Source organism: Theobroma umbraticum, unplaced genomic scaffold, assembly GCF_002168275.2.
Source record: "Theobroma umbraticum cultivar Fairchild unplaced genomic scaffold, ASM216827v3 scaffold_81.0, whole genome shotgun sequence".
Lineage (NCBI taxonomy): Eukaryota > Viridiplantae > Streptophyta > Magnoliopsida > Malvales > Malvaceae > Theobroma > Theobroma umbraticum.
Genome location: NW_018397268.1, coordinates 1,515,861 through 1,535,065, shown reverse-complemented (window position 1 = coordinate 1,535,065; position 19,205 = coordinate 1,515,861). Strand labels below are relative to the sequence as shown.

The window sequence follows — 19,205 nt, the reverse complement described above, 5'->3', positions numbered from 1 at the left end:
AATACGCAGAGCCACTGAGAAAGATCCGTGCTAGAAGACAATGATAACAATAACCAGAAAGCGGAAAAGAAAAGCATTGCAGAAAGCAGAAAGCAGAAAGCAGGAAGCAGGAAAAAGTTTCCTGTTAGTTGCTTTCTAGTCAATGATCGCTAAACGACATCCACATTTGGTGCAGCACCATGCTTAGCATGGTTGGAAAGCTTCATGGAGTTCTTTTCGATTCCTTTTGCCCATTGGAAGATAAAAGCTCTGTGCAACTTGAAGGAAGGCCCAGTGATATTTGGTGAATAACAGTTCACCTCATCTATTGTTAATTACATCTAAACAATCCATGGTTTAGGCCCAATGGTTGTTAGTTGTTACGCATTGAGTGGAGGATCAGAGGTCAGTTTTCAACCCCCTTACCCCTCATCCTGCCTCAAATCTACCAAGAAAGAGAATATGACCTAAGAAGGAGCTATTGATCAGCACCAGACTTCATCAATTATTATTTTTTTAAAGGGAGAAAGTACATGGTTTCTTTTAAGATGATATTCAGGAGTTAAAAAGAGTTAACAGTTTTGTTCATCTGATATATGAACATGAAACGTTCTCACGTTATCGAACAAAGTAAGTGCGAGCATCTTCAACATGGAAAACGATGAAAATGACATGACTGATCACCTATGACACAGTCGGTACAGCAAAATAGATACACACACCTCAAATCAAAACTGCTGCAGTGCCAATTCTCTATTTTTTACTAGAAGATCATTCAGGAGAAATGCACTACTAGTTGCAAAGCAATGTGTCCCGTGTTGCATTCCCAGTTGTTGGATTCACCCTATTGCCACATGGACAGTTCAATGGTAATAGAAACATGTATGACAAGACAAGTAAATGTCTTAAAGGTATGAGCTGTCTTACCCGTCTGCAATTTTGCAAAGGTATTCACGTTGATCATCTCTCAGAGGCACATCTGTGAAATCTAATCATACAAAAGAAATCAGCTAAATCGACCAGTTGTCTGATAATATGATTTGCAAGAGCTCTTATTCAGTTGAGATCATTAAAATGCGAAACCTTTGAGGATGAAAGTTTCCTAAAATCAATGTTTACTTATGGTTGGAACTATGTTGGTGCGATACCATTTACAAAAATTCAATTAAAAATGAGTGAAGAATTACTCCAACAGTTCTGAAGTACCAATAAAGCATGGTCCATGAAACTAAAGGATTATGAGTAGTGAGAACTATGAACAAATGAAGAAACATTCAAGGTATAACTAGCCGTACACTTTAGGCTTTGCAGAAGTATTAATCCTCAAAAGCATCCATATACAGCTGATTGAAAGTTGCATTAAACTGGGGTTTTTACATACCAGCACCTGTTACATTTGATCCTTTGAATGATGTGTTCCCTGTAGTAAGTGCACCTTCCAAGTTTGCATTGCTTAAATTTGCCTGCAGTAGGTACGGTGCAGATTCATCAGAAGAGATTGTCTGATAGAACAATAGCTTATCTTTCTGATAACAGATACAACTCAAACAAATGTGAAATGGCATTCCACAAGGAAAAGAAAGTGCACCTAAGATTCGATAAAGATTACCTTTGTTACATTTGCCAAAGAAAAATCTGCACCTCTAAGATCGGCATCTGAAAGGTCAGCCCCTGACTCATCACAAAATGTTACAAAATAAATTTTAGGTAAACAATAATCCCTTAGAAAATTTAAATGATATTGGTGACAGGAAAAAGAAAACAAAGATTGAATTTTAAACTTTAGGAGAAAAATTCCAATTTCAAGTTTTCAATTGGATATTTAAACATATAAATGATATTGGTAGCAGTTAAGCTAATTTACTATGAACATATCCTTGACATTGGTCAAAGAATCCCATTAAGGGAATGGATCCAGAATGATAGTCAAAAGCAGATAGAGAGTGCAATAACAGTCATTATAACCATGTTTTTTTCCATTTTAAGTCATTTTTACTTCGTTTATCCTTACAAAATGAATAGGTAAATGATCAAAAAACCAAAGATGTACGTGTTCTTCTAAAGTTGTAGGCATGCACTTATCTGAAACATATACTAACGAAATTAAGACGTCCGTCATTTTGCAGAACCTACATCCCATACTTCTCAATATTTCAAATGACGGTGTTAAAGCATCTTAAACCAAAAATCAACCAAAATTAACTTTGATTATGCTTTGGTCTCTTCATTTTTGAAACCTTCAGTCTAGTAATAAGTGAAATGATAAAAAGTCGAATGCAATTTCAATGAAGACGCAGAGTTAACCAAACTACAACCTCTTAACTAAACATTTGGAATGAACAACGGTTGTTATTTTTTATGAAACTTGATAAACTAGCCTAGGCCTTAAACCAATGAGGCATGTGGGGTTGGCTGCAAGACCAAGGTCTACAGCAATGTGGCAAATGGATGTGAGCTCAGATAAACTAAGTTCTCAACTTCTCTCATGGCCTTAGCTTTTAAACAATACAGATATTCCAACAATAGAACTGTTGCATGTTTAAAAGCCCTAACTGCTTTCAGGCCTTAAAACAAGCCTAACCATAATAATGGATACTTCAAAGTCACATCAAATTCTTTCTTTAAAGATGATACGAAGATAGGGAATTCTTCAATCACCATGGCAAGTTATACATTCCAAACGGGGAAATGCATAAAATAGTTTGAGAAACCTGTCAAATCAGCATCAAAGAAGCTAGCACCCAGCAACTTTGCGCCTTTGAAATTGGCTTGTCGTAGTATGGACTGAAGTATAGGACAAAGACACTCAATGAGCTTAACAGATTGAAAATTAACAAATGCACACATACATTTCAATTAGCCGAAAATAGCAATACCGTCTTAAAATCTTGCTTGATCAAAGTCTTTCCACTAAAATCTTTACCCGTTAAGTCTTGTCCCCTCGTCACTTCAGCTCCATAAGGCCCTCCTCCCTTTTAATCAATGCACATTGCCCAAACAAAAGACATAGATCACGAATCTGAATTACACTTTTATCGGAAATCATGGAGCAAAACAAAAGATTTTGAATCACCTGAAGAATAACTTTAGTTATGTACTAAGAAAACCAATTACAAAGAGAGCAAAAATGAATGGTTGAATTATCACATTGAGGCCAGCTATAGCTAAGATAGGAACAACCCAATGCCAGGTGGATCAAACTCTTGTGCTTCAGATAACAAATCTTTTGCAATTCTTTCAAGATCACATACAACTTCTCAGGGCAAGCAAAAAATTGAACATTATTAGAGCTGCAATGCTAAAAATTTACCTTGAACGCAAGTGCAGGATCTACAAAGAGGATAGTAGCAGAGACAAGAGCAAGCAAGCTGGCCTTTGAAAATGATTCTCCTAAAGAAAGAGAAACCTTTTCAAGTTTCTCCTCAAAAACCTGTCCAAAACAAATTAACCAAAAGAAACCCAAAAAATAAAGTGAAATGACGAGTGAAAAAGGGTTGTCAAATGCACCTTGGGTGTAGGATAGTTTAAGAAATAGTGAGCTTTAATGAAGCAAAGAGGGGACTTGGGTGGTTTTCTCAGTGGAAATTGCTTAGAAGAAAAGGAAACATTGTTACAATGACAGAGAAGAGCCATGTTTTTTCCTTTCTTGTTGGCTTTCTGACAATGCAATGGCAAAGATATGGATAATGATTTTTGTTTTTCAGTTACTTCTTCCGACACGCGGCAAATTCGAGATCCTGTCGGGTTAAAACCCGGATCGGTCCAAATATTGTAGCTTAAGATTGGGCCGAGGGATGAGGATGAAATAAATTGGGCCGGCTAGCTAGCCATATGCAAAGTATATAAAATTAAAAAAATACTTTTTGTTTTATATTTCTATTTCTTTTTTGGATGAATTACTTAAGATAAGAATTTTTTTATATTTATTTATTTTAACATTTTCAATTAAAAATTACCTTTTTATAATTATCAACTTAGTTGAAAAAATCCATACGAGGTTTAGAAAATACGTGTAAATTGATTAAAGATTTTACCCAAATTAATTACTGGGATAAAGTTTAAATTTACTATCTTAGTCAGGATGAAAAATCAAATTTATCACTTATACATGCAATTTTTTAATTACGTTCAAAAATATTAAAACTAAATAGTAAAAAAAATCTTTCCAAAGGAATAAGTGAATATTTTACAAAATATTCTAAGTTTTTTTTTCTTTTAAAAATATAATTAAAAAGTATGATAATAAAATTGTACCTCGTTCAAAGACAAATAGTAAATTTTGATTCATCATCATTCTAAACAAAACAGTAAATTCGAAATTTTTCTTTAAATTACTCTCGGATTCACAAACAAGTAAAACTTTTTTTATTATGCATATTTTATAAAATCATCCCGTCTCCCCCTAATTCTTGATTTTTTTTTTTTAAAGAAAAACCATAAATTAAGACCAGTATAATAAAAATGTTAATGAACTGAACCAAGTGAGAGTACACACTTTTTGCTCATTGATGTCAGTAACAATTAATCATATGGCCAAATATTAAAGATTTTATCTAAATTAATTACTAGGGTAAAGTTTAAATTTACTATTTTAGTCAAGATAATAAATCAAAATTATCACTCATCTTTGCATAGATGTAATTTTTTAATTAGGTTAAAAAATATTAAAACTAAATAATAAAAAAACTTTCCAAAGGAATAAGTGAATATTTTACAAAATATTCTAAGTTTTTTTTTTATTTTTAAATTTAAATTTGAAAGTATAATAATAAATTTGCACCTTGTTCAAAGATAGATAGTAAATTTGATTCATCCTCATTCTAAACAGAATGGTAAATTTGAATCTTTTTTTTATATTACTCTTGAATTCACAAACAAGTAAAAATTATGTATATTTTATAAAACCGATCCCATCTCTTCCTAATTCTCGATTTTTTTTAAAAACATCATAAATTAAGACCACTATAAGAAAAATGTTCATGGACTGAACCAAGTGAGAGTACGCACTTTGTACCCATTGATGTCAGTAACAATTAATCATATGGCCAAATATTAAATGTGGGGATGTACTAATCTTGTGTGCACGAAATCAAATTTGCAAAGAACGTATCAATCTGAACTTCCATTCAATGATATAATAATGTTTACAATTATTTGGCATTTATTCTCATAGCTAAAGGAAGAACCAAGACTCTTGAAGGATCTTTGATGATATAACTAAATATTTAGGTCTTCAATTAATGATTAATTAATGATAATTTTATTACTTTCAAAGGCAATTAATAATGGAAGTTATGTTGCTTGATAAACCTCTAATTACATGTTGGTTTCATGATTAATTGCTACAATGACTTAGTCAAGATCTTAAGGAATTAATTGTTGGATTCACTGTCGGTATATATCTGATGTACTATTTGTGCACAACACTTATATAACATTAGTTAATTATAGAATATGATGTCATAAACTTGTAAAAGTAAAGGTTTAAAAATTTTTTAAAATGAAAATTTTTAATTATTTTATTAATAGTATGTCAGGTAATTGATGGTGTATAAAATATTTTATCAAATATAAATTGATTTAACATCTTCTATTTCATTTTTTACTTTTTTTTATATATACATTCACTGTTTTGAATATACAATTAATGGTTGAACGTAAATTCAAACTACATTCGAGGAAGTTGGACCATAATTTTAATTATTGTCATTACATAATAAATACTGCTCATTTTGTCAGTGTACAATATAATGGTAATAACTACTGACAAATGACAATTGTGTATGTCTAAGTTTTTTTTTTTTCATTGTTTTATTTTCTTAAAATTTATATATGAATAAATCTCTATAATTAATTGCAAACGTCAGTCATCTTCCCCTTTTGCACTTTTTACAATCAGCTTTAGACCATGTATTGGGTTTGTTTTCTTAAGTTAAAGTCAATAAACAAGATTGATATAGTTAGTGACAAAGAGTCATCTTCCTGAATTTTTTTTGGAAAATTTTTAATTATTATTTTTTGTTAAATGAAGATCTTAATGTCGGTAAGAGTCCTAATATCCGTTAGAAAAATACGATAAACTAGATTCGATAGTTGTGTAATTTCACTTTTAAATAATGTAAAAACTATGGTTTTTTTTTAAATTTTTTCAGTCAAATTAAGAGAGATAATAAATGCTAGAATTTGACGTTTTTGATTGTGAAGACAGAGGAATTGAATCAAAGAGTAATTTGCAGAGCCACTGGTGGCATCACTAATTGTCATAGATGCTTTGATTCCATTTCAATCCATTGCCAGAATTCCATGTACAGAAACGTGTAGAAACTAGGGCCTAGGGCCAACTTTCTTTGCTTTCTTTATTCGGTATGGGAGAAGCCAGTAGAATCCTCAGTGTGCTTTGGCAACCCGAAAAGAGAAACAAAAGAAAAGAATCAAAAAGAGGACAAACAAAATAATAGAAAGATGTGCACCGAAAAATGGGCAGGCAGCAGAGCCAAAAACAGTGTTTGACTGAAAGACTTGAAAGAGAAGGAAATGGGGTTGCGGCCCCCTGGCCCTGATTGGGGGGTGGCTAGCCTAGTTGGGGAAGGGGGGCGCTTGGTTTTTGGCAAGTGAAATGTTCCACGCTTCTCTCCTTTGTCTTGGCATTCGATACTTTGTCGGGACTTGAAGACAATGACGTGTTCCCACCACCAAACCCCGACCCAACCCTTCCACCTCCCATCTCTCGACCCTTTCTATCGATCTTCTTCCTCTCTCTGTCATATGCGCACGTTACCCCACACCATTTGGGAGGTCTGGAGGAATGGGTTATTAGTCTTTTGCAAATTAGTATTCCCAACTCTGAAGAAAGGTTAGAGGCTGCTTTTGCAATAACGTAAACTGTAAAAAACTCAACTTGTTTGCTACATTACCATGCACCCATTCCTCCCATGAACTTGATCTTGTAACCCCTCCATCATCATCATCATCTTAGCCAATCATATGATCATGACAAGCACATGGAACATTCTAGCTAGCATGTGGTTAGCTGCCCTACTTGCCTGCTATAGGTTTAGAGGTTTTCTTTGGGTGAATGCTTTTATTGCTTAGGTTTATATTCTTGCTTGAGTATACAAAATTTATGTCAAAAAGGTGAAAAAAAATCCTTGCTTTACAATGGGGAAAGAAGAGAAATAAGTACACAATAGTCATCATTAGGTAGGCAAGATAAGTATTAACTTGAGAAGCAATTCTCTCATTGATGCATGAATTTTCTTATTCGAAGGATATGGATATATGGTTATGACAGCCGATGACAAGATGCGGCTTGAAAATTGGTCATGATTTCCAATCAAAATCAACCACAGGATGACGTCAAAGGATAAACAGTTACCATTTCATTGATGGTTTTTCAAGTTTTTAGATGTGGACTATAAATGCTCATTCAACTTCTTGGAGTGGGCTTAGCTTGATAAACCTTGCAAGTCAAAAAAAAAAAAGAAAAAGAAAAAAGAAGAGATAAAACCAGGCAGACACGCAGAAACCAGGCTCTGCAAAACCGCTGTTAGAAGATAGTGGGAGTTCTGGCAATCGTAATCGTTATCGTACAAAACCAGGCAGAAAGAGAGTCAAGTGCTTCGCTTTAACGTACACTTGCACAAGACTTGGGAAAAACAAAACTGATCACTCTGCAGCAGCAAGGTAAAACTGAAGAAGAGGACCCCCCCCCGCCTCCCGCCTCCCCTGAAAGAAGTGAGAGTTTTGCTGTACAGAGAGATAGTTTGATTACTCGGTTGCTCGATTTTTCGTTTTTCTGTGTATCGAGTGAGAAGAGGTACAAAAAAAGGTAACCTTTTTTCCTCAACACTCTTTTTATGTTCAGTACAAGAAAATAACAGGGAAAGAGCGAAGCACGGCATATTTCACTTACACAACACAGTGCTTCGAGTTTCACGTAGCTGGGGGTGTCCTTTTTAGTTTCTGCAAGCAAGATATTTTTGAAGTTTGAAGTTGGGATCTTGAAGATAAACTTGTTTCTTTGGGGGGTTTTAGAAAGGTGGGTTTTTGTTTGAAGAGAAGAAGGCTTTGTTGGATCTGATTTTGAGGTTAATGGGTAGGGTTTTTCATGCAAAAAACAAGAGGAACCCATGTGTGAAGTGTCTGATTCATGCAATATGGTGGTGTCGATTTTGAAGAAGAGATAAGGTTTTGGACTGGTACCAACTTGATTTGGGGTTCTTCATTGGAGATCTCTCTGTCAATCTACCACAGCAAACAAACAAAGGAAAAGGTAGTTTCCATTGCTAAGTAACGGTAACAGAGAAGATCCCATTCATCTTGGTTCTTTTTCCTATTTGCCATCTCAGTTATTATTGCTTTGATTCCCCTCCAAAAAAAAAGTTTGTTTCTTGTTTTGAAATATGGCTAATCGTTGGTGGGCTGGAAATGTGGCCATGAGAGGTGTTGATTCAATAGGTTCAACTCCATCTCTTCACCTTAGGAACCCATCTGAAGAAGAACACCGGATAGCTTTGAACCGCCTTGGACCCAGACGAGAACACCAAGATTTTAGAGATAATAACGCTAGCCCCCCCAATGCCAACACTAGCAGCCCTAACGCCGCCACTCCAAACCAAAACCAAGACGACAATGAAGATAGCCGAGACAATATGGAACCTGATGACCAAACCACCGCTTTTGAAACCATTGAACCTGGTTCAAGTTCAGCCACTCGCCGTCCTAGAGGTAGACCACCTGGTTCAAAGAACAAACCGAAGCCTCCCATTGTTATCACCAAGGAAAGCCCTAACTCTCTCCGTAGCCATGTGTTGGAAATCACTAGTGGCAGTGACATTGCCGAGTGTATAGCTAATTTTGCTCAGCGCCGCCACCGGGGTGTGTCGGTTTTGAGCGGCAGTGGTATTGTTACCAATGTTACCCTCCGCCAACCAGCTGCCCCTGGTGGAGTGATCACTTTACATGGAAGATTTGAGATTTTATCTTTATCCGGTGCGTTTCTGCCCTCGCCTTCGCCTCCGGGGGCCACGGGCCTGACTGTGTATTTAGCGGGCGGGCAAGGGCAGGTGGTGGGAGGGAGTGTGGTTGGGGCCCTGGTAGCTTCAGGGCCGGTGATGGTTATCGCGGCAACTTTTATGAATGCGGTTTATGAGAGGTTGCCAATAGAGGACGAAAATGGTGGTGAGGAAGGAGGAGGAGGAGGAGGAGAAGGGATTGGAATGCAGCAGCAAGTTAACAATAGCAATAATAATGGTGGCGGCGGCGGTGGTAATTCAGGGTCATCTCAGTCTCAAGGTTTGGGTCATGATCAGCAAGGTGGTTCAATTCCTTTGTATAATTTGCCTCCTAATTTACTGCCTAATGGACAAATGCCTCCTGATGTGTTTTGGGGTCCTCCGCCGCGTCCACCGCCCTCCTATTAACATGAAAGAGGAATGGATTGGAGATAGAGCCGAAGGTGGAAACTGGAGATGGTATGGTGGTTTGACTATGCTGACTGGTTTTTGTGCAAAAAATGTAATGACAATTTTCATGTAAGTGTAGGGGAGAAAGGTAGGACTACTTGTTCGTTAGTTTCTGATCTCTGTGAATTTAACCAAGTTCATGGTTAGGCTTTAACTATGTTTTAGATCATCTTTTGTGGAACTTTGTATAAGTATCTCTTGTTTCTATTCCCTAATCAACTCCTTTTTGGTGTAGCAATGTATCTTTGATGATGTAGGCAAAGAAATGAAATTCTTATTGAGCAAATTGTTTTGGTGCATGCTGTTTACGATCTGTGGTTAAGTTTCCATCATGTTTTAGAGCTTTCTAGTAGTTTCTTTTGTTGTCTTTCCCTTTAATTCCATTTGATCAACTTTCTTGGAGGAATGCATCTTGAGGATGTAGGAAAAGGAAGGGAAAGGTGAAGAAGAGAGTTGAGAGATACTGAAAATTGTTGCAAGGATATATCAGAAGATTCTTTTCATGGTATGCTTGTTAATACTCATCTTCTTTCCTCAATATTTTATGATTTTCATCTTTTTCCAACAATATTAATGGTGCTGAGAAGCTTAAATGCGAGAGTTCTATGTGTCAGAGAAAAGAGATGAATATCTAGTCAGGTTGGCAGAGCTTTGACTGAGACACTTCAGCTTCATTAGCTGATCAGAAAAAGAGAGAGAGAGAGCTGAGGTGATTCATCTGCATTTTCCCAAATGGGTTGTTTCAGCACTGCTAGATCAGATTTTCTCATCATAATGATTCATTGGGGGGGTAGTTTCTGCAATGGGTCAACCCAAATCAAGATAAAATCTGTATACTTTACACCTGTGGGTCTCTTTGAGTGCATTATTGCCATTATTTCACATAATGTGACATTCCTCTTGGAGAATTTCAAACTGACACTAGGGCTTGTAAAGCTGCCTTTCAATTAGTACTTCCTACCAGGTTTTAATGGAAATGAAAATATCTCTAGAATATCATGATGGGAAAAAAAAGGCAATGGCATCTTCCATATTGGATTTTGCCTAGTTTACTGTGAATCTACAAAATTTGGGTTTTAGATCAAAATCTACAAGCTTATGCTGTTTGTCAGTGCCTTATTAAACAAGTTTAGACTTCTGAATTTTGTTTCTTTCCCATAGTCAAGTTGTGCCTCCTTCTCAGCCACCATGATCTTTTGCCCAGACCGGGTTTTGCATTTAGGATTAACATTCTTGTCTGTCTCAGAGCTTAATTGACTAATGTGGTATCTAAGTTTGAATTAATCTCCCTATCTTAATTGCTTCTAGCTTTGTTTGCTAGTTGAAGAGGATGCAGATATAATAAGATATAAAATAGCAATTAATTACTAAGCTGTACTTGTACTTAAAATAATTTATTTTGTTAAGGCTGAAAAAAGGTCCTAGCAGGATTTCAGTTCCTCAATACTTTCTTTTTTTTTTTTTGCTCAGCCAAAAAAATATTTGTATTAAGTTGATTTCTCATACTTACTGTTAAGTTCCTCATACTTACTATTAAGTTGATATCTCTTTTTAGTTTGATGGAATTTTTCAAGTTAATTTGTTCTTAGTTGAATTTCTTTTCCTCCAGTGATATTTGATATGACATTTTGTCCCTTATATGAACATGAAGTGATTATATATAGAATTAAAACTGTTATGAATTATAAGTACGACCGTTGCCTGTTTCTTAAACGAGTTTTATTATTCAAATGCAGTATTGGTTTGAACTAGTTGGGGCTGATCTAAATGTGTACTTGGAAGTCATTGTGTTTCTTTTTGCCCTCTTAGTCAATGGTTGTTGCATATCAGGACAAGCATCTAAGATAGTAGTTGAAAATATATGGAACAAGTATCTAAAAGTAGATAACTAGTTTACCTTCTTAAAGTCTTGTAAGAAATTTTGATCTCAACCAAACTTGGTGTCATGCTTTAAAAGTCAATCCTACTCTTACCAAACTAATGCAATCATGTTCATGAATGTATGTAAACAGGTATACTTGATTGTGTGCGTGCTCCTTTGTGTGAGGGCATAGTTTGTTGAACATGAAAAGAATCTTATGCATGCTCCATTGCCATTGCTTCAATTCCCCTCCTTCTGCCTTCCTGGATAGATTGTGAGAAGAGGGGAAATCAAACCTCGTTTTCTTTTCGAGGAAAGGTTAATTTGGCTACCTCTAAACTATCGGTCCACCTTCATTCCCCTAATTTCAGAAATCATGGTTTTCCTCCCCAAACCTCATCTCCAGTTAGAAATGCGGTATAACTGCTTGATTCTGCCTAATTTGAACACGACTGCTAATAAGAATTATGAAGAATTCTATTAACTATATCAACTTGGTATATCTGAACTTCTGAATTGTTTGTTCCTTTCTTTTCATACCTTACACATGCATTTTTGTTTAGATAGTTGAGAACATGCATTATGTTAACATTACTGAACCTCTATGATGTACATAAATCTTAGTAAGGCCTTAATTCCTTTGGTTCTTAATAACTAAATAATGTTTTCAACTTGTGGGATTAGCAGTTGCTATGTATGATTTGCTAGTGTATAGTAGCCGAGGTTTAAGGACAGGTGCTCTCCTTTTATTTGATTTTCTTGTTCCTCACATCATTTGAAATTTGAATGGAACTTGGTTCTTGGATAAATGTTGTAAATGCTGCTCATCTTCCTTAATTAACAGGTAAAGACCATGAAAACACTGCTTGTTTTTACTCTCACCCCCCATTTCTTCCTCAGTTGTCAATCACAACTCAATATTATTGACTGTGTATTCTTGCTAAAGTTCAGCCAATAGAACTTGGTTTCCTTTAAGGTCTACACATGCATTTGCTGTAGCCATGATTTGCCACCGCTGATTTAAAATCTCATCCAGCTGTATATCTCTATCATCATGCTGTTAAATTCAAAAATTCTTAAGCACTAGGAAGAAATTGGAGGGGCACTTGCTCTTGCATTATCTTGATATGCACCAGTGTTTAAATTTAAGACAAGTCATCTCTGCTGATGGAACTTTTGCAGTTGGATAGTTCAGCAAACAGTTGATTAAGAATATGTGCTCTTTTTTGATTAGATGGGGAAACATCTCTTAATCAACCATTTCTGCTAGGGTTCATTAATAAGATAGGACATAAAGTTGCCCATTTTCCTGATGGAATTACCTATGGCCTTGCTGTTGCATTTCCAGGATAGGAATTGAGACTGCTTTTAGACTATTATTCAAGTTTGTGACATGTTGTGTGTGTCACTCATTCCACCATTTTCAGTGTTCTCTTCCTGCAGATTATAGGGGGGAACATCTTGTGAGATAGAGAGGCACTCTTTACTGTTTATTGAGGGTGAAGATTGTAAGAATTTTTCATTCTTTCTATATTAATTCCATAGCCTTTTCTATCTTCTCTTGCTTTATCTTTGAATAAGAAAATATACACATCTAGTATTGAATCAAATTTTTGGGTGCAAAGAGAGAGAGACAGAGAGAGAAGGGAATTAAAGGCTTGTTGGAGTTCATTTCATGTTTGGCCAAGCATTTGAGAACTGGATTACTTTTGAGTGACTTTTTCCTGTTGATGAGGCAAAGGATTGAGTGGAAGGGGGGAAAGTGGGAGATATATATATATATATATATATATAGATTCCAAATTAGAGGAGCTTCATTTGGTAATGTCATTGTCCTACCCCTTTTGAGAATGCATCAAATCTTTGGGTGCATACCTATGGAAGTGGCAACTTATAAAGATGTTTGCCTGCCTTACTCCTTTCCTGTCAACATGCTTATTCAAACTTCATTAAATTATGTCTCCTTTCCGAAGATACTTTCCCTTGCTGCAGCTCAAAGAATCAATTGGATAAGGAAAGCTTATTTCCACCCTCTTTGGTAGAATTAAATGTCTTAAAAATGATGTCAACCCTGTTAAAAACTTGTCCAACTTCAGTAATCACTCAGACAGTGGCCAAGAATGGTCCTTTTCCTTCATCCAAACATATCCTTCTCTTTAGCATTTGACTGACTACAAAAATATATATTAAAAAAATATTACGATCATTTTTCAATTTATATGCACAAAGAAAAAGGAAAAAGATTAAAGAACAATGCCCTTGCCTCATTACTTCTTCATTTAGAGATTAGAAGACAAAGAATTAACTCAGTCCTCAACTACCAAACAAGCAAGGAAACCTGTTACTACTATTTCCATTTGGTGTAATCATTAAAGGAAAAAGAAAAGAAAAGGAAGAGAACTTTACTAAGACAGCGACACTTAGGATACTCTTGCTTTCTTGCAGGTCAAATGAAAGGAATGATGGAATGCTTACTAAGACAGTAAGATTTCTTGATAAAAGAATTAACCCAAGATTTGTAGAGCTATATTTACTGAATATATATGCTTTCAATGAATTTTTTTCATGGTCTTCACTGATCTCCATGCAAGTTTTGTAGAACTAATTAACATATTGTAGAAACCAGACTATCAGGTTTCAAAATCTCTAGTGCACACCAAAAAGGTGAGTTATGACTTGAAGACTCCGCTTTCTTTGCAGCTATTTGCGTACAGCAGTGTTCTTGATGAAATATTTTCTGCTTGGCTGCAGAGAAAGCATACGAAAATAATGTTAGAAACATGGGTTTTTAATATTTAGTTGAATTTTTTATATGACAGTCTAATTTTCATTTCTCATAAGCCCAATTGTGACTTTGAGTTGCTTTCCCTTTCTTTGAATGTGCTGATTCATCTATAGCCAATTTGATTCAATGATATTTTTGTTGGAAATGGAAGTGGTAGTTTTGTTGAACAACTAAGCTTGCCTGAGCCAAAAGTTCCACATTTCCATCAGTGTCCTGTCGATTCAGGAGAGCCTAAGCAATGCAAACTGAAATGAAAATGTGGAATGAGATCATTGGATTGGAAAAATAACAGGCCTTTGACATTGGGGTTGTTTCAGAGTTGCATATTGCATCAGGATTGTTGTGGGCTTGGACTTGGGGCAGTTCTCTTTGTTTGTGAAGCACTGTAACCTGAACAAGACAGGCCCAGTCAAAGTGCTCCTGCCATTGGACCTTCTTCTTACTAAGAGGAAAGACCTATTTCCCCATACCAGCACATTTTGTGTTTTTTGTTCCATGGATCTTTCGCTTCCTCTTACTTAATAGGCCTATATTTTCTTGATGTTTTCAATCATTTCTTCTTTTCACCTAGTCCAATTGACAAGCCCAATTGGAAAGCCTGATCATAGTTGACTCAAATCTGTGATATAATGAATGTTTTGGCTTCATAAGCCCAAAGTCCCTTGATGGCTACTGATCTGAACCATGTAAGAGCATCCCAGCAAAACCAGAAACAGAACCAAGTTATTTCCTCCACTGGGACAGATTGTTTACCTTGGATTCCTTGTAAGTTCATGCATCTCCAGTTTGGACAAATTTTTAGTAAACGAATCACTAAAACTTGTTTTGACGCTAAGTTTGCTTTTAGAACAAAGACAGAATTGAAGGGAACAAGAACAGTTCATAATTCTAAATCAGTTCCACCTGACCACTTCTTGACAAGATTTTGTATAATCTGTTGCCTCACAGTTGCTAAGAATGCAGAACCATATCATGGATTTGTTGAGGAGCTAGTTCTAGAGTTCTAGTTTCTACCTTTGTCTTCTCATATTTTCCCTTCCCTGTAAGAACCCTTTGGTTCAATAGAATTAACAAAAGTTATCCTTCAATGGCTTATGTCTGCTCTGCTTCTGACTGATTAAGATGCCAGTAGTTTTATGACAAGTTAAGTTGGACGAAGGAGAAAATTAACATTAGGGTATTATCTAAAGCTCCTCTAGGTGTCAATAAACAAGGACTTCCTTTCGATTCTTTGTTTATAACTTGTGTGCTTGCAACAGACATGGGCTTTGACTTTGGCATGATCACCTCCCTGTTTTATGACATCCTTAATGGCAAGTACTTGCTTCATCTTTACTTTAATAACTTAAGATATTGGTTGCTTTACGTTCCAAAATTGCTATAAGGAAAAGTAGAGTTCACTTTTCTTTATATGCATGATCTGCTAAGTATAAACATCGGCTACATTATAACACAAGGTGCTTATTTCAAAAATTCAAATTAGAACAAACATAAACATTTATCATAAGAATCATGGTAATCTAACATAAATTACATCATGCCTGGTGCAAACCTTATCCCTTGCGGAGCCACTGTACTTGGCTTAAAAGATCAATTCCAAGCTATGAAAGCTGGAAATGTACTACCAGCTTGGACCTTCCCAGTTTGTAGTGGTAACACTGCTTCCCATGCATGGATAATCTATGAGAATTCCTGATTCCACTCCTTCCAAGTTTATTTCTGGAGGGTTTTGGTAGAAGTTACAGGGAAAGTTCTGGTCTTCCCATTCGTATGAAGGAGGTAGTGGTTCACACAATTGAGCATCGAGTATTTGATTTCCAGTTAAAAGTCCTGGATGGTCGGGCAGTGCAGCTTGTTCATCTTGATAGTAGACTGTGCTCATTGTTTCATGCAGGGAAGCAAACTGTATCTTACCATCCGGGTAAGTAGCTGCTTGAGTATTTCCGCAGCTGGGAACCTGATCAGCAGCATGATTGGCGATTTGGTTGATGAGAATTTCTATCTCCTCTTGTAGGTTGGCAACCTGCAAGGTGATGAATTCAGTGAACAACAGGCATGAATATTAGCATGGTTTTTACTGGTATTGATCAAGAGAAAAGTTGCAGTAAAAGCAACATCGAAACCTGTTGTTGAAGTGCAAAGATATGAGCAACACAACCGTATATGGGGTCCCGCATCCGAGCCAGTGCTTCATAAGATATAGTGACAGCAGCATCACTTCGATTATGCATCGGTAGGTGTAACAATAGCTTGGAAACATTGCTAGCACCAAACACCTTGTGCACTGCCGCAAAGTGACTTGCAGCCTCATCATAACAAAAGTAAGGTGCAAAAACGCATTCGCTCGTGCACTTTCTCCTCAGGAATTTGCAAGCTCCACATGAAGAGCCAAGCCCTGTCATTTTCCCAAGCTTTTTCTTGCTAAATTATCTGTGTCAATGATGTATTTTTCTGTAGTACTAAAAGGGTTAGGGCTGGTTTGTTTAGGAACAAAGAAGTCTTTATAACCATCACCTTTTAAAAGGCTTGGAGAAGTAGGTTTTTGTTAAGCCCAAGGGGATATTATCACTTTACCTGAATGCTTGTTCTTTTGGGTCTCCTTTGTGGCCTACATTGTCATTCTCATATTTGGAAAGTTTTCATAATTTATGTCTTGAAGGGGCCTTTTTATGCATCACAAATAAGGCTACTTTAATGGAAGATTCAATCATCATCATGATTGGTCGGGCTCTAAAAAATTTAGAGGATAATTGAATGATATAATGTAAAGTATTCTTAATGAAGAATGTCATCATGTAGACAAGTACAATATAATCCTATTTCTCTCGCCCTTTACATGGCAGTTATGAAGGAAGTTGTAGAAGGGTCACTGAACTTGGGAGTTTAGAATATGCCAACATGATCCTTTTCTTAAATCTTTGTATTACAGATACCAAAAGATTCAGAAGACAAAATCTTTGGTGATGATTCTGAAAATGAGTAGCATATGGTCTGAACTACAGAACTTGGTTGATTCTCAATGATTTTTGCATGCTTTTGCTATTCCATGGGATCTTTTAGATGAAAGTAATTAATAATCTTTCTAGTTTCTTAATCTCTGCTGTGCTAAAGTAGGCTCTGCTCATTCAAATCTTGAAATCAGTGTTCTTTTTCTCTTTGGAAGCCAACTGCAACTCAAACCCCAAATCATTATATGCATATAGTTTGATAGTGTCAATATTCTCCATATAAACAGTTATGTTTTATTAACTGGATTCAAATATCACTTGTTTAATATCTTTTCGAACTTAAATTACGTGATTTTAAAAAACTATAAAAATTATAGGCGGAATTTACGCAAAAATTTTTTGATCTTTACTCAGTAAAATGGGAACTGCCTCCATTACTAGATTAGTCCAGGGTTTCGCGAAGAACTAAATGATGAATTTATGGAAAATTATTAATTACTTTAACCTTTCAGTCAAAATCAAGTTCCATAAGCTGGTGCATTACGGCTCAAACAAAAGATCGATCCTTTTAGCTAATGAGAACAAAATTATATTGCTTTACATGCATAAATTCCTAGCTTAGGGATTGGATATACTAGAGTGCACGACTCACGACAGCTATTTGTCTGGATATGTTTACTTCCCAATAATTATAATTCTTTATCGAAGTTGGTTTTGTATTCCTTCTCCATTATGATGCTTATTTTATTCTTACATTTAATCAGGTTTGGCTGTTGGCCACTTAATAATGGTCGGTACCTGCACGTTTCTCATAAGACTCATCTCACTGGCCAAGTTAGAAACTCAGCTAATTTATATTTGTAAGCATGTTGTTAAGTATATATACACGACCGACATAGATTCGATGAACATACATATAAAAACCCAGACCTCTAAATATATAAAAAAAATTATAATTTTTTTTAAACACATATTCGTATCCGACACCCATCCTTAGATCAGTAACATAACATAGCACCCATCAGCTACAGTGGGTAAGTGTTTCAAGTACTTATGCTTGTTATCTCTGTATGTTTTATGATTCAAGGCTCTAGAAGTGAAAGTGGGGAATGTTCAAAAAGTGTGAGAGAGAAGGATAGGGAGACAAAGATGCTGTTTTGCAGTGACATGAATTCCCTACTTTCTGTCATGTCATGGTAACTGTTTAACTCTTTTGTTTTGCAATGAAATCTATGCATGAGAAGGGTGAGAGAGAGAGGTGTTGTGGGATGGTGGATGGGGGTTAGCTTTTCGGCTTTCGAGTTTAACGATGATAGTGTCTTTCTTTATCATGGATCAATTATCAACTCCTTTCTTTCCATTTGGAAGGGCTATGGCCTGCTCTAGCTCTTGCCATACTCAACCTCTATATGCTTTGTATGTGTCACACTCCCAACTGTAGTTTTGACAGGAACAAGCCTCAAAGTAATAGATTATAGGTAAGAATGCATCTTACCTCCAATTAATACTCTTTTCTGCCAAATTTTAGCTGTCGGCGACTCAATTTATAACTTATTGGATAAAGTTCTTATATTAATATTTTATTTTTATCAATAAAAAAGCCTCGAAAGACAAACATTACATATCTCATTAAATTAATTTTTAAAATAAAAACAGTATTTCGTGATACATAGATTGAAGTTGTTAGTTTTACATCATAACTTTGTGAAGCTAACAGCAGAGTACTATTAGTTCTAGAGAGTACCTTGATTAATGGTGCATGCATCATGTCAAATATTTTATAAAAATAAATAAAATATTTTAATTTCACATCAAGTTAGTAAAGGAGTTTTGAAAGATTTATAAGTACGAACGTTATATATCTCATTAAATTAATCTTTTGAGAGAAAAATATCTCATGACACATACATGGAAATTGCAATAAAAGAGTGCCATTTGTTGCAGGATTGTCATGAACTAAATTGGCCTAGTTATACATCTGAACCTCACTCTAAATTTAATGTTTGAAGTTTCTTATTAATCTGTTATCAGGACATAGCAAAAGGGGAGGGTTCCACAAACTATGATGACTGATGGCTACAGTCTGTTTCTCAAGTGCTGCATGTTTGCTGCAATTGGGGAATAAGTGGACCAATGTGGGGGAAACTTGACTGTATAAGACTATGTCT

At 35.7% G+C, this 19,205-nt stretch overlaps 3 protein-coding genes across 3 annotated transcripts; 1 reads left to right on the top strand and 2 right to left on the bottom strand.

The window, feature by feature from the left end:
• Positions 1 to 513: 513 nt before the first annotated feature.
• LOC110425024 (Tetratricopeptide repeat (TPR)-like superfamily protein) lies at positions 514 to 3,650 on the bottom strand. The gene is made up of 8 exons (XM_021439779.2): positions 3,487 to 3,650; positions 3,290 to 3,409; positions 2,856 to 2,951; positions 2,691 to 2,763; positions 1,589 to 1,650; positions 1,361 to 1,442; positions 907 to 967; positions 514 to 823 (listed from the first exon to the last, which is right to left on the bottom strand). Exons 1-8 carry the CDS (start codon positions 3,610 to 3,612, stop codon positions 772 to 774), a joined length of 672 nt encoding a protein of 223 aa, XP_021295454.1. The 5' UTR covers positions 3,613 to 3,650; the 3' UTR covers positions 514 to 771.
• Positions 3,651 to 6,778: 3,128 nt separating this feature from the next.
• Positions 6,779 to 9,696, top strand: LOC110425575 (AT-hook motif nuclear-localized protein 15-like). The gene is made up of 2 exons (XM_021440485.2): positions 6,779 to 6,832; positions 7,247 to 9,696. Exon 2 carries the CDS (start codon positions 8,382 to 8,384, stop codon positions 9,399 to 9,401), a length of 1,020 nt encoding a protein of 339 aa, XP_021296160.1. The 5' UTR covers positions 6,779 to 6,832; positions 7,247 to 8,381; the 3' UTR covers positions 9,402 to 9,696.
• A 6,014-nt stretch (positions 9,697 to 15,710) lies between these two features.
• Positions 15,711 to 16,491, bottom strand: LOC110425419 (LOB domain-containing protein 33-like). Its single transcript, XM_021440332.1, has 2 exons — positions 16,213 to 16,491; positions 15,711 to 16,112 (listed from the first exon to the last, which is right to left on the bottom strand). The coding sequence occupies exons 1-2, from the start codon at positions 16,489 to 16,491 to the stop codon at positions 15,711 to 15,713; spliced, it is 681 nt and encodes a 226-aa protein (XP_021296007.1).
• Between the last annotated feature and the right edge of the window lie 2,714 nt (positions 16,492 to 19,205).

Coding starts and splice junctions, on each gene's coding strand:
- LOC110425024 (XM_021439779.2), bottom strand. CDS start 3,612: ATGGCTCTTCTCTGTCATTGTAACAATGTTTCCTTTTCTTCTAAGCAA. Junction 2,952..3,289: donor ATCCTGCACTTGCGTTCAAG/GTAAATTTTTAG, acceptor ATTGATTAAAAG/GGAGGAGGGCCTTATGGAGC. Junction 2,764..2,855: donor TCAAGCAAGATTTTAAGACG/GTATTGCTATTT, acceptor CCTATACTTCAG/TCCATACTACGACAAGCCAA.
- LOC110425575 (XM_021440485.2), top strand. CDS start 8,382: ATGGCTAATCGTTGGTGGGCTGGAAATGTGGCCATGAGAGGTGTTGAT.
- LOC110425419 (XM_021440332.1), bottom strand. CDS start 16,491: ATGACAGGGCTTGGCTCTTCATGTGGAGCTTGCAAATTCCTGAGGAGA. Junction 16,113..16,212: donor TCTTTGCACTTCAACAACAG/GTTTCGATGTTG, acceptor ATCACCTTGCAG/GTTGCCAACCTACAAGAGGA.